Source organism: Falco naumanni, chromosome 5 (genome assembly GCF_017639655.2).
Source record: "Falco naumanni isolate bFalNau1 chromosome 5, bFalNau1.pat, whole genome shotgun sequence".
Taxonomy (NCBI): Eukaryota; Metazoa; Chordata; class Aves; order Falconiformes; family Falconidae; genus Falco; species Falco naumanni.
This window is the reverse complement of record NC_054058.1, coordinates 51,988,961-52,005,269: the sequence shown is the minus strand read 5'-3', so window position 1 is coordinate 52,005,269 and position 16,309 is coordinate 51,988,961. Positions and strand designations below refer to the sequence as shown.

The 16,309-nt window shown below is 35.5% G+C and overlaps 1 protein-coding gene across 4 annotated transcripts in view; it reads left to right on the top strand.

Annotated features, from left to right (window-relative positions):
* SCAF11 (SR-related CTD associated factor 11) overlaps nucleotides 1-16,309 on the top strand; it is a 50,402-nt gene that overhangs the window by 15,025 nt on the left and 19,068 nt on the right. For 3 of the 4 annotated variants that reach the window (XM_040594538.1, XM_040594535.1, XM_040594536.1), the window contains exons 2-7: nucleotides 1,118-1,196; nucleotides 2,014-2,168; nucleotides 11,223-11,300; nucleotides 13,002-13,099; nucleotides 14,171-14,238; nucleotides 14,874-14,953. In XM_040594538.1, the coding sequence (XP_040450472.1) occupies nucleotides 1,136-1,196; nucleotides 2,014-2,168; nucleotides 11,223-11,300; nucleotides 13,002-13,099; nucleotides 14,171-14,238; nucleotides 14,874-14,953 (540 nt within the window). In that variant the 5' untranslated portion in view covers nucleotides 1,118-1,135. The remainder of the gene's footprint in view (nucleotides 1-1,117; nucleotides 1,197-2,013; nucleotides 2,169-11,222; nucleotides 11,301-13,001; nucleotides 13,100-14,170; nucleotides 14,239-14,873; nucleotides 14,954-16,309) is intronic. The other variant, XM_040594537.1, reaches the window with a different exon arrangement.

Genomic DNA, 16,309 nt, shown 5'->3' with positions numbered 1-16,309 from the left:
TGTGGCATTCTCAGCTCTGTTGTGCTTCTTTGTCTAGCAAAGGCATTAAAGAGTAAGGGGTTTGAAGCCTCAGTCGGTTTGCTTCAGGTTTGAATGCTTAAGTAGTAGATCTTGGTAATTTCTGGTTTCTTCAGTCTCTTGTGGAGTTGTAATTTGTACATTTAAATAATAATTTTTAAAGCTTTATATAGTTCTGAAGAAAACTGCTGGTCCTTCTAGGGCTGTTGGGTTGGAGCTTTAGGTGCTTACACCATCTTTACTGTGATTGCAGGAGTTTGCAACACAGAAGATTCAGTCCTTGGTGTAGATAACATTTTGGTTTTTTCAAGTGTGTTTCATTCTGTACGTAGTAGGACAGCCTCCAAAGAACATACGCTTGCTGTTTCTTACACGAGATCAAATTCTTTCAAACTATTTGATGTGGATCACAAGGATATTCTCTTTCTTTGTTGTTCTTACTCGTACTGCTGCTTTACAGAACAGTTAAAATTAAAAGGTGCACCCTTCCCATTCATGATACTCCAACTGCACCTGTGCTTGTGACCTGTCCCTTGTTTTGATGATATAACTTTCCCCGCATTTTTTTCAGAGTGCTCATGGTTCTCATTGGATGACAAAAGCAAAATGCAAGCAAAAGTAAAAATGTAACTTTTCTCACTTGCCACTACTACTGTGATGGTAGGTGTGGAAAGCAACTAACTCTTCTGGTGCTTGTGTGTTTAATTTTGTTGCTTCAACGATTTGTGAAGGGCAATTTGCAGATGTTAATTACTGCAGTGTTGTGTGGGGTGGTTTGCATAGAAACTTAGCAGTACATTTAACTTTTAAAAATAGAAGCACCATTGGTAGCTTTAAAACACTGCAAAAACTTTGCATTTATTGAACAAAAACATTTTCAAGTTGGAAGTGTCAGTTGCTAGACAGCATTCACAATGCTCATAAATTGCAAACAGATTGTACATTGCCTGTATCTAAATCTTAATGTCAGGTGTTTCTACTCTACAAAGTCCTAATGAAATGAAGAGCACTGGAGAGCACTCATTAAATCCATAGCGGTCATTTTTATTTTCAAGTTGCAGTCTAAAAAAGTTGTGTAAACTGTTTCTATGTCTTCCAGACTACATTTTGTAAGAAGATGAAGAACAGAAAGCACTGTATTCAAGACGCTGAGGGTCAGAAGCATGAAGGCATGGAAGGTAAAGTCTGTGTGTATGAAAATAGGCAAGTATATTATTCAGGTTCAAGTTGTGAGGGTCAGATTTTACATTTGCGCTCTCAATCAGTGTGCTGCTTGTTTTGAGAGAGTTTGTGTAAACATAAGCACTATCTTAGCATAACATTTCTCTTTGGCTTATGGAGTCCCCAAATCCTCTCTTGTCTCTTCTGTTTTTTACTTGTTGACTTCTAGTAGCAGAACAAAAATGGAGATGTCAATTATTATTCAGAAAAAACCAATTGATTTAGAGTAGAATTCCTTGAAGAAAAGTTCTTGCATTTTTATATCCTGAAAACAATTTCTAAAATTGAGAGCATGATAAGGTAAATATTTGAGGATGTTCAGATTAAAATATTCCTAAGACTGGAAAAGTGAAGTGAAGGTAGACTGTGTATACAAGATCATAAATTAACCAGCACATTCTATATTTATTTTGTGGAGACAGTACAAAAATCTGAGGAGGAAGGACTTGGGAGAACAATGTCTAAATGACTACATGGCCAACAGGAAATGGTGTGTGATGCTTTCTTTAAATAGCACTAAAGCTAACTTGCCTTTGTTTTAATGGCAAATATTGGTACAGTAGTCTATGAAATACGTTGTGTAGTGTTTTTCACCTGAAATGCATTCTTTTAGCTATTCTTCTGGCCAGTGTTTTGACTGCATTACACATGGAAACTTGATTAACTTGCTTTTAACTACAGAAAATTGTATCTTACTGCCTTATTATTCAAATCTAGAAAGACTTTGTTTCAAAAACTGTCATAACCTCTAAATATCAATGTTAATAATACCAGGTGAAGAAAATGAAGAAAGCTGTTCCTGTTCTGCTTTATCATATGATGGTGACACATGCCCCATCTGTCTGAACTGCCTTCTAGAACAAGAGATTGGTTTTCCTGAAAACTGCAGTCATACCTTCTGCATGACTTGTATTCTTAAATGGGCTGAGGTAAGACCAAGAACCAAGGGGTGTGTTTATTTTTCAGTGAAATCTGCCATATCTAATATGGATTTTTAAAAAAAAAATGTTATGCATTTTGGCTTTGCACAGAAGTATTTCAATGACCAGTTTATAAATAGATGATTGGAAACTTTCTCCTTAGTGCAGTAACATACTTTGTGTTTACTTTCACTAGACATCCTGACTTAGTAATGGTTACTAGAGATTACGGATCAGTAAGAAAATGGTGTTGGCTGTTTGGAAGATTATGACATGTACATAATACTGTTTGATATTGCTTATTTTGTTATCTGTTATGCTGTTTGTCATACTGTCAGCTCAGGGCTGAGACCAATATGTTTCAATGTTTGTCTACAAAATGAGTCTGATAAAACCTTAGTTTTCTAACTCTAAAGAGAATTTAGCTAAATGGTTCAGTGCTATTCTGAATGTAAAATTTTCGTTTTAATTATGGCTATTACTTGTTCTATGTCAATCCTTTTGTAGATTGTTCTGGAACCTTAAAGAAAAATGACTTGTTGAACAAATTGTTGTTAATTTGTTCTATTTAATCCCTTCGTCCTCACATACGTGCTGTAATCATTGCATTAAGTCTTTGGTATCTGTACCTTTCCTGTAACTTTTTCAATTGCCAATATAAAACACCAAATTAGAATTGCTTTATGTTGTATTGGAGGGGTGCTGAAATGAGATGCTGGCTTTTTGTCCTACTTCTGTGCACCTAAATTGGTTGCTCATTGTAGTAGAGACCACTGCTTAGTTTCTCTGTAATAACTTTCTTTTGAAGTAAATTATTATTTTGGTTTCAGTATATCCTTTAGAAGGTTGGTATAACTTATATGTATGAATATATACTGTGTGTATATATATACACACATAAATACAATATGCTTATATTATTTTTTACTTGCTATATTTTTAACCTTAATTTTTGTGTTATTTATTACTGAAGGCAGACAGTAACATAAATCACTTCAGAAGATTTTGTATGAACTTAAGAGTATTTAAAAAAGGTTGTTAGGTAAAACTTGCTTTAGATTCACAAACAGAATAATAAACTGAGTCTCTTTTTGCCAGATACTGTGGTCTGCAAATGACTAATTGCAGTGCTTTTATTTATAAGGGAACAGGAAACTCTCATCCACAATTTTATCCTGACTTCCTTAGCTAGTTATTATAATGGCAGCTGAAAGGCAATAAATAGTGACAAGCACAGGGAAGCAGTACAGTAGATGGAAGGCTTGCTGCTAGATTTCAGTTTGTTCACATTATCTAACATGCTTTTAAGCCCAATGAGGAAGGGAAATTTTCTTGTTTTAAAGAGGGAAATGAATGACATTTTTTTCTTGTCATGTCAGATTTTTATTTTTTTTTAGCACAAAGTACTATCCAAATAGAATAAAAGCAACTTCTACTCTTAACAGTTTACAAGTAAAGTAGATGTGACGCTGTAAAAATGGTTGGGGGTTGTTTTTAAAGCTAAGTAAGGCTTCTACTGCTTCTTTCCATTAGTGACATCTGATGAGTAAAACCAGCCAGTCTTCCTTTTCTGAGGCTACTTGACAGTTGAGTTCATGAAACTCTGTTGCCTAATCTATTAGTTTTAATTAAAAGTAAAGGGGGGGGGGGGGGGGGAGTGTTGAAACTGCCTGACAGATGTTCAGAGGCTTCAGCTGTGAGAAGCAGATGAGGTTTTATAGTTTGGAATGATAGAAACATACTATAAGCACGTGGCCATCTGAAGCATGCTGATGCCATGTGGGTTTTGTCTGCTATTAATATTTAGTAAATAAATGATTTTGTTCTTTTTTCAGAAGTATAGCATAAGGTTTAGCTTTCTCTGCTAGTTCTTGATTGATCAGAACTAACAAAAAATAAATAATTGACAAGTATTCAAATTTAAGGCACTCTGAATAATGAAGATACAAAAATTAATTTGCTTTTCAAAAAATATGCTGCTGGATTCTGTGTGAAGATCAAGTATTTTAGGTATAAATAAATTGGCTTAAAAAACATTGTTTTCCTGTTTAAGTGCTGTAGAATAACAAAATTCAGAATTAAGATTGAGTTAAATTAAAAAAAAAAAGCCAATGTTCACATTACTTGAAGTGCTCTTCTGTTTATCTACAGTTGTGCTCCATACACCTAAAAGCTTTGACAGCAGTCTGTGTTCAAGTTGGATATTTCCTCTATCTTTCTCTGTTGCATCTGGACCTCAAAATATAATGGGAACTACTTCTTTAAACTTTTGTTTTCAAATTGTACATAATCATTGCTCTTCTGAGAGTTTCTGACTTCTATATGTAACTGATATTCTAATTAAAACTGGGGTAGTTTAGGCAGATGGTAAGAGTTTGTTTACTCTTCTGCTCCCTCTTCTATCTACAGGAGAGTTTCAACATTGCAACTGCAATTAAGTGTGTTGTACCTGTAGGTTTTCTGTCTGGAAGCAGCAGCAATAACACTTTTAAGATCTCAGTTTTTAAGGGAGAGTATAGATAAAGTGCACTTAAAAGCTATATAAAAAGGTTGTTTTTAAGTGTCTTCCGGTTCATTCCTTGAAGGGCTGAAAATGGATAGGAAATTTGCCACAGAGCATCTAAAATACCGGATCTTGATGGCTAAATCTGAGCATTTAGTTTCAGAATTCAGTGGCATTGCAGTTGAATCCATGCTGTATTTTCTTTCCCTTTTCCTCAAAGGTGTCCAACTCCTAAAAGAAAAATGCAGGGGAGAGCAGAATCCTTACTAAGAAACTAGTCTTTGGATTAACTTCTAAATGTCCCTTAAATCGTTCTGCTCTCTTTGCCTATGTTTACTGTAATTAATTGCAGCATCTGAGAGCACTGCTGTGCACTAAATTCAGTTGCCTACACTACTAAACTCTCCTGTGCTACTAGACTGTCAACTTGCGTGCCTTTGGCCGTGCTAACCAGTGCTCCCCCAAGAACTGCTGGGCACCACTGCACAGGCAGACTGTTGGGGACTGTTTTCAGTAGGCATGTGAAGATTAACATAAATGTCACTTGCCCTGTGCTAGCTGTCAACTGCTTCTGTAAACCAACATTGTGGAATGTATGAATGGAGACTCTCAAGCTTGAGACTTTCTATTTCAGTGAGGCTATGTTGGAAGACCATAAAAAGTAAAAGGCACTAAATCTAGAGCTGAGGTTGTTGGGCACACCTTTCAATAGGAGTGATGAAGGATAGAGTTAAATGAAGGGTTGCTTTCAGTATAAAGAACGTGTACATCATAACATTATTCTGCCCACATAACAGAGGGAGCTTTGGCTGTTACTGTGTGTACAAAAAAGGGGGCAGGGGGACCAGCGACAGAACACCCAACACCCTCCCCCCCCGATAGTCTTCAAACATCGGTCCTGTTGTGTTACATGAAGGGAAATAATTATATTATGTGTTTCTCTTGTCTGTAATACCACTAGTAGATTAAAACTAGTTGGGTCAAAACTAAATTTTTTACCCTTTTTTTTTCTGGTATGCTTGTATTTTGTATTGCAGTTGGTAAGCACGTATGTTCTATTTTATAATAATCAGTTCTGAAGCATTTCAGTAAAGCTTATGTGAAGGGAAGTCAACCTAGGTATCGATGGCAAGTAGCCAAAATCACTTCAGCTAAGACAACTGCTTTAGCAGCAGTAGTATCTTGCCTGTATGCACTAGAGGAAAATTGTCTACTTTTTTTGTGTTCTATTCAAAGAAAACCATCTTAAATTAGAGATTAAATATTTACTCTGCTTTACTCTAGGCTTTTTAACTTCCCCTCTGTTCTTCAGACTGCTAATAAATATACTGAAGACTTCTATCCTTGCTCTATTAATTCCTCTTATAAACCATCATGAGAGAGGAGTGCTAAAGAAAAGGTTGTGTGCTATCTGCATTAACACAATGATTGTGGAAGAGACCTTGATTTCAGTGACCCTCCCTTACTAAGCTTGTATCTCCTTGTCTCTGCACCTGGTTTCCCTCATTCATTTTGCCTCATCTGGAGGGTTTGAAAGTGGAGTATGTTCAGCTGTAAGTTCTCCAGAGCATTGGGGCATATTCAGGCAGGGCCCTGTGTAGTATCAGTGGTTGACTTAAAGCTAAGCAGTTGGCACAAAGAGCTGTCTTGTGTTACATTTCTAGCAGATGTGCTGTTATTAGAATAGTAATTCCCTTTGTGCTAGTATAAGGTTTGGATCATTGATTATGTAGAGTATACTGCACATGTGTAGTCTTCTGAGGGTACAGACTTAACCTGTATGGTAACTGGAATTCTTAATGTGTATTCTTTCTGATCTGGATTTCTTTTGTCCTAAAGTATACAGGAAGGAATTGGCTTATGTTTCAACAAGCTCCACAGTGATCTGTGGTACAGAGCACTGTGGGCAAGATTAAGATTACAATCACGAACCAAATATGCAGTGTTTTTAAAGAAACACTAAACCTAACAACCAAAACAACAATAAAAAAAACCTTCTTGTTCAAGTGCATCCAAGGAAATGCGTATGTAAACAATGCATCTGAGAACTGCTACACTGAAAAATTGTATTACTCAAATTCTTTCAGAAAATTTAGGCTTTAGATACCTCTTCTCAAATTACATGTTTGTGGCATACAGTTGTTTTTGACATGTTCCCCTGCTTAAGGTGGGCAGTTGGACAAGATGACCTCCAAAGGTCCCTTCCAACCTTAACCATTTTGTGATGCTGTGATTTGTCAAGTACATTCATGCAGCAGCCTACCAATGTTCACGCCACTGCAATGTAGTGTAAATGTCTGCATGAGTGATTTTGCATTTGACTATAATTCTTGCAATAATACAGTGTCAAAGTACGTACAATGACACAACTTGTCAGTGCTTTATGGCAATTTTGGATTGGAAGTTAAGGGCTAGCCAACTACACGATGTAGGTAGAGAGAAGATAGCTGTTTGGAATTGTGACTAGGTAGTCTGTTGATTAGGTGTTGAGACTAGAATCTCTATTCTTATGCATTCTGTGTCTTTACTACCCATGAATGATATTTCAAAAAACCCAAAAACCCAACATCTCTTATCAGAAACAGTGCTTTCCTGGAAGCATAACTCAAAAAATTTCACATGTACTTGCTTTTTTTTAAGTAGACTGTTTTTACATGCTTCCTTCTCTTCTTTCATCAAACTGTGGACAGGTATTTCCTACTATGTGTGTTACAGTCTCCCTTTTCACTGAAGTTGAAGGTAAAACTGTGGGCTTTTTAGTGTACTATTATTACTAGGTGGAGTGAAATGTACAGAAAAATGTTACTTTAAAGTCTAAACCTCACCTTTAAGCCTGAATTTAGTTAGGAGAATCTGGTATTTTTTCTGTTGTTTAACAGCTTCTCTAATAAAAAAGCAGTAAAGAGTGCAGGATCATGTTTCTTTTTGGATTAGCTTTTCAGTACAGTAGTTGAACAGACTATATTATGGGCCACTTGAAGGAAAAAAAAATGCAGAGGAACGGGTTTACTGCAGCAACTTTAATTCCATACTCCTACCTTGTTACTACTTGTTATGAAACCTCATAATATGGAACTTGATGAGATGGGAATATCTAGTTATTTTACCAGCCAAATATGTTTTGGGGTTAGATTGCACCTATTTGTATAGCTTCCTGAAAATTCCCATCTGGTGTACAGTAACCTCTTCAGCCTTTTGTCTACCTCACTTTGGTCAAGTGCTGCCTGAAGTGATGCAGTTAAAATAAGGGCTAAGTTCTCCTTGAGTTCAGAGATCACAGTTACGTGGTGCTGTAGCAGTTGCAAGAATATTGAACGCTAGGTTATGCCTGTGGAGCTAAAGCAAGATTTTTCTAGAGGATAGTCAAAACCAAATACTATAAAATGATACTTTGGAAAACTTCAGAACAAACACACATGCTCATGGATAGCTTTTCAGGGGTTGCAGGTGTAATGAATGCTTTACATATTTTATGATGCGAATTCTCTGGATATTACAGGATAGGTGAAAGAATGAATCACTGCGGAGTTACCAGTTTTAACGTGAAAACTGTGTAATTTCTTGTGGAGAGTAAAGCAATCTAAGACATTTTGAAGTGTGTTAAGCTACTACTCTGATTTTCCAAGAAAAGCACTGTTGGGAACAAAAGCAAAGCAAGTCACAAATACCCGCTGTGAGGTTCTAATGATTTTGATGATTACATTAAATACTACACGTGTTCTGCATGTAGTAAACATGCAGCTATGTAAATAAACAGCTATGTTAAAGGAAGATACTGTATCTTAGAATACACTGTATTCTATGTTAAAGGAAGATACTGCAGACTTAGAAGGTCTAAGTTGTGACCAATCCCACACCGTCCTCCCTTGTGCATAGTAAAATTGATTGCTGCTTGGGCTCACCCCACCTCAGCGGCTTTTTTTCTTGTTTCAAATGTTTTTCCCCAAAAAGGACAGTGTACATTCATTATTACTTATGATGCTACCTGAACAGAAGCCTCAGAAGGGAGGAACTGCTAACTTGCCTTGGATTAAAGACTCAACACCTTCTTTGTTATTGAACCGTAGTCTCAAAAATGAGAGAGATGGTAAAAGGCCACCACTCCTCATGACTGCTTCTTGTAAAAAATGTAGTCAGGTTTTTTTACCCTTACTCCTTTCTGTATCAGCACAAATTCAGTCTTGTCATTAGAAAAAGCAACAGGGGAAACTTTTTTTCTTCCATTTCCATTTGAAAGGCTTGGTCTTGTATGTTAGCAGACAGATGAGAGCTGATGCATGTTTAGACAAAAGTGTTATATAGATGAAGTAACCTCTAGCTTTCCTCAGGCTACCCAACAACTGTACTGTGCTAGGGGGTCTGGGGGTGCACATGGGACTGTCCTGTCCTTACTGGAATTTTGCTTGAGATATGTTACAAACTATCAGATAGTGCTAGGGCTATGAAAAGCAACTGAGTAGGAGTGGAAAGAGCATCTGCTGTTTCTGAACATACCTGAACCTAATGGTAGCTTTTGATGCTTCCAGAATGTTTTCTTCTTTTTCTGCTACTATGTATAACTGTATGTAATTGTTGAACATTTGTCCAGAAGAACTGAACATATAAGAGCAAATACTTTTTCTAGTGGAGCAAAAACGCTTGTCATGTGGATTGCTGCTAGTACTCTGATACTTCATTGCAATAAATACACATAACTTACTGTGACTTAGACTTGGGAACATAACTTAATGTTCATGTGTAAATGTAACATAGAAACAGATTGTATTCTTGGAAAAGCTTACTTTTCAGCTAAGGTGAATCCTGAAATGAGGCTGAAAATTGCTAAGAAAACTAACTTGCTCCTACCTATCTTTGGCAGTCTGGTATATCTAAGAATCAAAGTATTTACCTTGAAGCTTGCAGCTGATTCAGCAGTTAGTGCACTGCATGCTATCAAATATCCCAGCTGAATAATACACTGCTATGTTACTGTGGGTTAACTTTACATTGACTACAGGACAAAAACTCTTCGTAATCAGAGTCCTTAGGGAACTGGCTTAATTACCCAATATGCTTTTCTTAACCAAGCCCCTGACACCTGAGGGAACAATGGTATCCCCCAACAGGGGGAAGTTTTTTGTTAGGATAAAATACCAGAGCATCAAAAGGAGAGGTAATGGCTTTAGCGTATGTTCTTGTTCAACAACTTGTTCGTGAAACTACGCCTGGGGTTTTTTGGTTTTGTTGGGTGGTTTGATTTTTTTAATCATCTAACTTCTGTCTACTTCAATTGAAATCAAAAGCTTCCTGAATTCTCAAGGTTTGAGGGCTGCATAGGTGAAAAAGAAATTGAGCACTATTTGAAATTGAGAAAAGAATGGAATGAACTGGAAAATTAAAAGCCCCAATAGAAAGACAGGAATGAAGTTCAACACTGAATTTCAGGGCAGAGTTCATATGCAGGTTTCTCATAGCTGCTTATGCGATTGTAATACTGCATCTTGCTCGCATAAATATAAAGTGTAAAACCCTAATATTCTTTTAAGGGCAGAAATTGCATGCCTCTGAAGGGCATACAATTCATCTCCTTGTTCTGTGGATGAATTAGGACTGGAGGCTGAGTGTGGGGACTTTTTTCTTTCTTTTGGAAGAGTTCTGAACTGAGCCTCTGAAGGCCAATGGAATGAAGGGGAGGCAGGGGAACGATGACAAAAAACCAAACCAAACAAACAAAAAAAACCACCAACACCCCACCCCCACCAACACATATCTGGAATTAAAACTAATAAATAGTTCTCTAACAGCAAAAATTAATATCTAATAGGGATTTCCATGAAAGTTAACACTACATGATCCAGTTGGGTGTAGCTTCAGTTGAAGTTTCCCTCTTCTATGGTTGATAACACACATGCACAGAACAATAAAATGTTATCTGACTTAGTGCAGCCTCAGTAAGAATGCATTTAGGTGATTGGGGAAAAAACAATAAATCTGTATTTCCATCAAACTGAGCATAAAGTAATCTTCAATTCCATTTTCTTGCAAAGTGATTTGTAAAACTGTAGTTGTCTTACACATAGGAATCTGTTCTCTCTGCTAGCTGCAAAAAAAAATATATAGTCAAATACATATGCAAGATGAAGGAAGGTATTACCCTGTTTCCTGTTGTTCTTACCAGTTTTGTGTTTTGTGGGCATGACCCAACACACTTTTTGTTGAGAACAACATTAAGAAATAAAACATTAGAAGAACAAGAAATGAAAAGAACATTTTCATGTTGGTATAAAATCAGTTACCTAACAGGGATTTAAAAAAGGTAGCTAATGTGGTGCAAAATGCTTTTATTTGTTTGAACACAACTTCAGAGTTACATTCTTGTTTCCTTTAGATTTTCCCCTAAGAAGAAATCTACTTACATGAAACAAAATACTGAATATGTGGATAATGTGTGCAATTACATTCTTATTGTGGACAAGTTGTAATTTTGTGTGTTTCTGTAAGCTACTGTAGTAGCAAATAAAAGTATAGAAGACTGCTCCTAACTTACTACAGATTTTGTAACAAGAAAAATAATTTTTCAGACACAGGCTTCATGTCCTATTGATCGCAGACCATTTCAAGCAGTATGCAGGCTTGATGCATTAGAAGAGCAGATAAAGGTAAGTTCCAGACTTATTTTCTTAAATAACTTAAGTTGTAGGAATGCCCAAGTTATGCTGCAGCCTTTTATTAATGACCACAGACATATGAATCTTTCCTAACAAAATAATTGTTGCTTTGATGCTTCTATTACATATTTGAAGCTAGGAACTATTCTTAATTATTTTTTCAAAGCAAGCGTTTGCAGTAATAATAATAATGATAAAGCTACTATTGCTACTTTATACTATCTTTGAATGTTCCTAATAAATCCAAGAACAGAAGTATGGTGGTTTTTAACTAGATTTTGTAAACAAGTGTTATATCAATTAGCATGCAATCTTGCGTTTTATTTTATTTTAGCTAAGGTGAATCTTGTGTGTTAACAGCCTCTTAATTCACAGACAAAAACACATGAAGGCAAGAGGAATTAGTTAATGTTAAGCTTTGTTCAATGTAAATTTCTGAAATTTTTTTTTCAGTTTTTCTGAATAATACTGCTGTGGAGAGTAGTTTATGAAATAGGAAAATAAAACTTGATTCTGATAAACGATCTTGAAAATGTATGTAGAAAGATGCTGATAATTCTGTATCCAATTTTGAAATTCTTTGGTGAAATTATGGTTAAAAGTAATTCTGAAGCTGTCGGGTTTGCATTTTGTGATGTTTAGAGAACAGGTTCCCAGTATCGGTTTCTTGTGCTTCTAGAGGCCCAGGTAGTCACCTGCAAAGGAAACACACTGACCAGCCACAGATACTTCCTTCTCATAGAAAACTATGCTAGCATATTTTACCTTCTTTATTTCTAAAGAATCAAGGAAGTTGTAGCTGAAACTGGGTAAACCGAAGATTTCATTTGGAAGAGTGTGAAGGCTGTATTGTGATACCGTTTGAAAGTTTCTTTGTAGAACTGCAGTGTAAACAGGTGGGCAGAGAACAAGGGCCCTGCTCTGCAAAGCAGCCGCTGGAGCAGTAGGGGTAGGTGGAATGTGTACCATTAGAAATGCTGACACAGTGGTCAGTACTTGCAGTGGCATTAACAGGAGACTGGCATTATTCCTGTGTGATGTTCATAATTATGATGCTAATAGCTTGAGGAGTTACATGTAAAGCCAAGATTCTAGAATGAGGAAATACAAGATATCTAACACAAACAATTGCAATGTAGCCATTGAGGTAACTTCATAGTAGGTTGTAAAAATTGTATTGCTTGCTTAGAATTTTGAAGATGGATGGGGGGCGGGAAAGTTACATCAAATCCTTGAGTTATTTTACTCTGGAGGAAAATGAGGTGTTTTTAATTATGAGGAAGTGTTTGAAATTGAGTGGTAGTCAAGCATTTTCCCAAGCTAAACCTTGTGTATTCAGATCAACCAATTTAGTCTAAAAAAAAATGTGGCTTCCAAATTCTCAGTGGAAGATGGTGCGTAGGTTTGAGGTACTTGCCATGGCAGTCTGAATGTTCAGGGATTTTTGGTCTTGTGGAATTAGTATGCGTCTTTGGTATAGCCAATATACACATCGAGGTGGGGGGTTTTCCATTTCATGAAAAACAAATGAAAAAAAAATCAAATCTTCAAACTGTGACATTAAAGTAATTATTTGAAACAGTTTCAAGGCCTTCTGAATTTATTTTCTCTGTAGACCATAAGAGCCTGAACAAATTTAAAGCCCGTATGTATTGAGACTCTAGATTGGATTGACTTTATTTTTCAATACAGGTTCAGATTAAAAAACAACTGAGGAGGAAGGAAGAGGAGGAAAACTGTGCCTGCAGCAAAGGAAAATATAGCCATGTGAAAATGAGAAGCTTTATGAGGTTGGTTGTCCATTGTTCTAATGGAATATTAAAACTATATAAATATCAAATATATTTTATATAAATATAAAAATATAAAAACTGTTTTTAAGTGTACACCCTGGAAAAATCTTTAAAATCAAGTTTATTCTAAAAAACTTTTTTGTCAGTGGCAGTTTAGCTTTACTGTTAACGCTGATGTAATTACCACTTGAATACTTACAACAGCAAGTGAGAAGTAAGGAACAGCATATTTCTTGCATCTTGCTCTGTGAAATTTGCATTTTTCAAGCAATTCAAGCAATTTCTTACTAATTTGAATTCAGATTTTATGGATAGATCATATTGTAACAATATAAAGCTTTTCTTTGGTTATCTAAACAGACATCCCCTTCCTTGCATGTTATCATAAACATTGGTAGTGTTCCTATTTTACTATAAAACACAGTTGTAGTCAAGAACTGATTTTATTCTAGTGGGTTTGAGATGGAACTGCGAAAATACTGTTCCTGTTTTGAGAAACTTTATCTTGTCACATTTGCTGCATTGTATGAGAGGAAGCTCAGACAAATTTCACTAAATTGTGATAATCTGAAGTCAGTGTTTAATGGAATATACAATATATACAGAGTTCTCCAGACTGAATTTGAAACATACTCGCTACAGAAAAGATAACTGGAAGTAAATTACCTTTTTTAGCTCTTAATAGAAAATGAGTAAGATAAATTGATCTTTATGCTTCACTGTTCTGAATCACCATTGACTTTGATATTCTTGAAAGTATTTATGGAAGCAGGTTATAATACCTTTCATATGTTGCCATGAAATCAAGCATTCAGATTTACCCAAATTGTGTAAATTGATTTCTTTTTTTTTTTTTTTTTTTACATCTGTAAGCTTTTTGAAGCACTGTGGCTTTTAGTATATGGAAGATGATACACATGCTGCAAATTCAGTTTTAGTGGTGGTCAGAAGTTACTTACGCGTGCAAAATAAAAATTCCTTAAAATAAGACCTGTTTTTGTTTGATGTGTATACTCTTAACTTAAATATGTCCAGACATAACTTTTATATCTTTTCTTAATCTTGCAGAAGAGCTGTATGTCCAGACAGAGGGCCGTTAACAACAAAATTAAGCAAAGTTGTGAAGAAAAAATACAGTAAGTTGGTATTTGTCCTCCATTTGCTAGAATTCCAGTTTTTTATTAAGGAACTCTAGAATTTTTCTTGGTGAGCCAGTATTTTTTTTTTTAATTGCTTACATTTGCATATGAAAACCAAATAGCAAGGAATATAGAAGCGTGGAAGTTCAGAGAAAAATAGCAGTATGTGAAACTACTATTCTTATTTTACTAGAAAGACTGCCTCTTCACTTCAATTTCAAGTCACAAATGAAATGGATTTGGTTTTAGCCTGAAGTCATTCTCTGCATCAGAGTCAGTGCACAGCTAATGACTGGCTTTTATTTACAGGAAGCTTTTTGGTGAGAGTTCAGACACAAGACACACTTAGTTGTATTTGGGGCTGCTGTTTTGAGAGGCTTGTTTAATAGATACTGTTCAATAGGTATGTTCATAACATATAAAACTAAGCAAATACCTGAAGAGGTGAAAACTGCTATTGTGAAGGTGCATGCATTTTAATTTTACTCAGGTTGTATGTAAACACATTGTAAATACACTTGAGAGAGACATTTTCACTAACCTTTCATTGCATTAATGATATTGACAAACAATTAAAAACTAATATGCTACTAAAGTTAAGATCAAAGTGGTTTTTTTCTTATTCAATACAGGTAATATTTTGTATGACAAACGAAACAAGAAAGCTTTGTCTGTGAAGATAAACAAGGTTGGTTTTGAGAATGAAACATATGTAAGCATTTTTTTCACGTAAGCATTTTTAAAACTACCTTTCTGCTTATTTTTAAGATTAACTTCTCTTTGTTAATTTTAGTATAATCCAGACTGTTACTTTGTCTCTCTTTGTCTTGAAGGAAGTAACTAGAATATAGTGCTCAGTTATATTAGCTTCTCTCTCAGATTAAACGACATTTTGTGGTGGTAAATATTTTTGTTTAGATTAGAATTTTACATTATAAGGTACTGTATCTACTCTGTTTTCATGTTTCTTCACCAAAAGATTATATCAGCTACAAGCTGTTAGCCAAGTACTATTATATGAAGGTCTTCATTATTTTCATGAAAATACATCGTTATAATCAGCCAAGCAATTTGTTGTATGAATAAGCCATGGATATTACAGCTTGCATCAAGTTGTTCTTTTTTAATGGGAGATTACTCCCAATAATCTTTGTGTTTCCAGGTTTCTTGTTTAGTTCATAAATTTTAGCCTGTAACATAGGCTTATAATATGCGGAATTTATAAGGAGCTATAAAGGCTCTTTTGTTTGATTTCTGCCTTCCCTTCTTTCAAAAATACTTTTGTCTCTGGGAGACAAGTTTGTGGTCAGCGCTTTCTTTCTTATAGTCATACACGTAAATGTGTTTGCATGAAATAGTTTTAGGCCATAAATTTCATTCTGAAGTGTAAGTGTCATCGTCATTATTCATCCTTCTCTCTTACCTAAAGTTTAAACATTTGGAGGAAAAACTGTCTTCAGGTTCCTCTCTTGCCTGCTGCCTTGCTTCATGTAGTATATGGACACATACTACATCCTGTGTCTTTTCAGTTGCTGGTGGCCCAAGTTGTCACTTTTGTTTGAGTGCTTATACACCATATTTCTCAAGGCTGTCTTTGGCTCCAGCCTTCCCTTCCGAGTCAGGTATTCAGAAATTTTGGTTCTGTTACCACATAAGGTTAAAGGTATTTTCCGTGGAATTGAGGAAGTTTTGAACTGGAAGGATAGAGCTTAATGATAGATAAACCTCTAGTTTGACCTCAAGCTTGGTGAATGCTTTCATATCTAGTTTCACTGATTTATGGTGCACTATTTAATAGCATTAATGTCTCAAATGGTACATGTTGTAAAAAAAAAAAAAAGTGCAAAACCAGAAGTAGAGACATTAAAAACATTCAGGAGGAGGTACAGGACTCAATTTTCCAATAAAGTTCAGAAGAATTTAAAAGAAAGCACTGATTTACTAACAACCAATTCATAAGGATATTTGTGGAACATCTGGATAGCTTTTGTAGATGGAGAAAGAATCTTAATGTTCAGAATTACGGTATTTTAAAAATAAAACTGAACAGCTTTTTAGGAGAAACTTT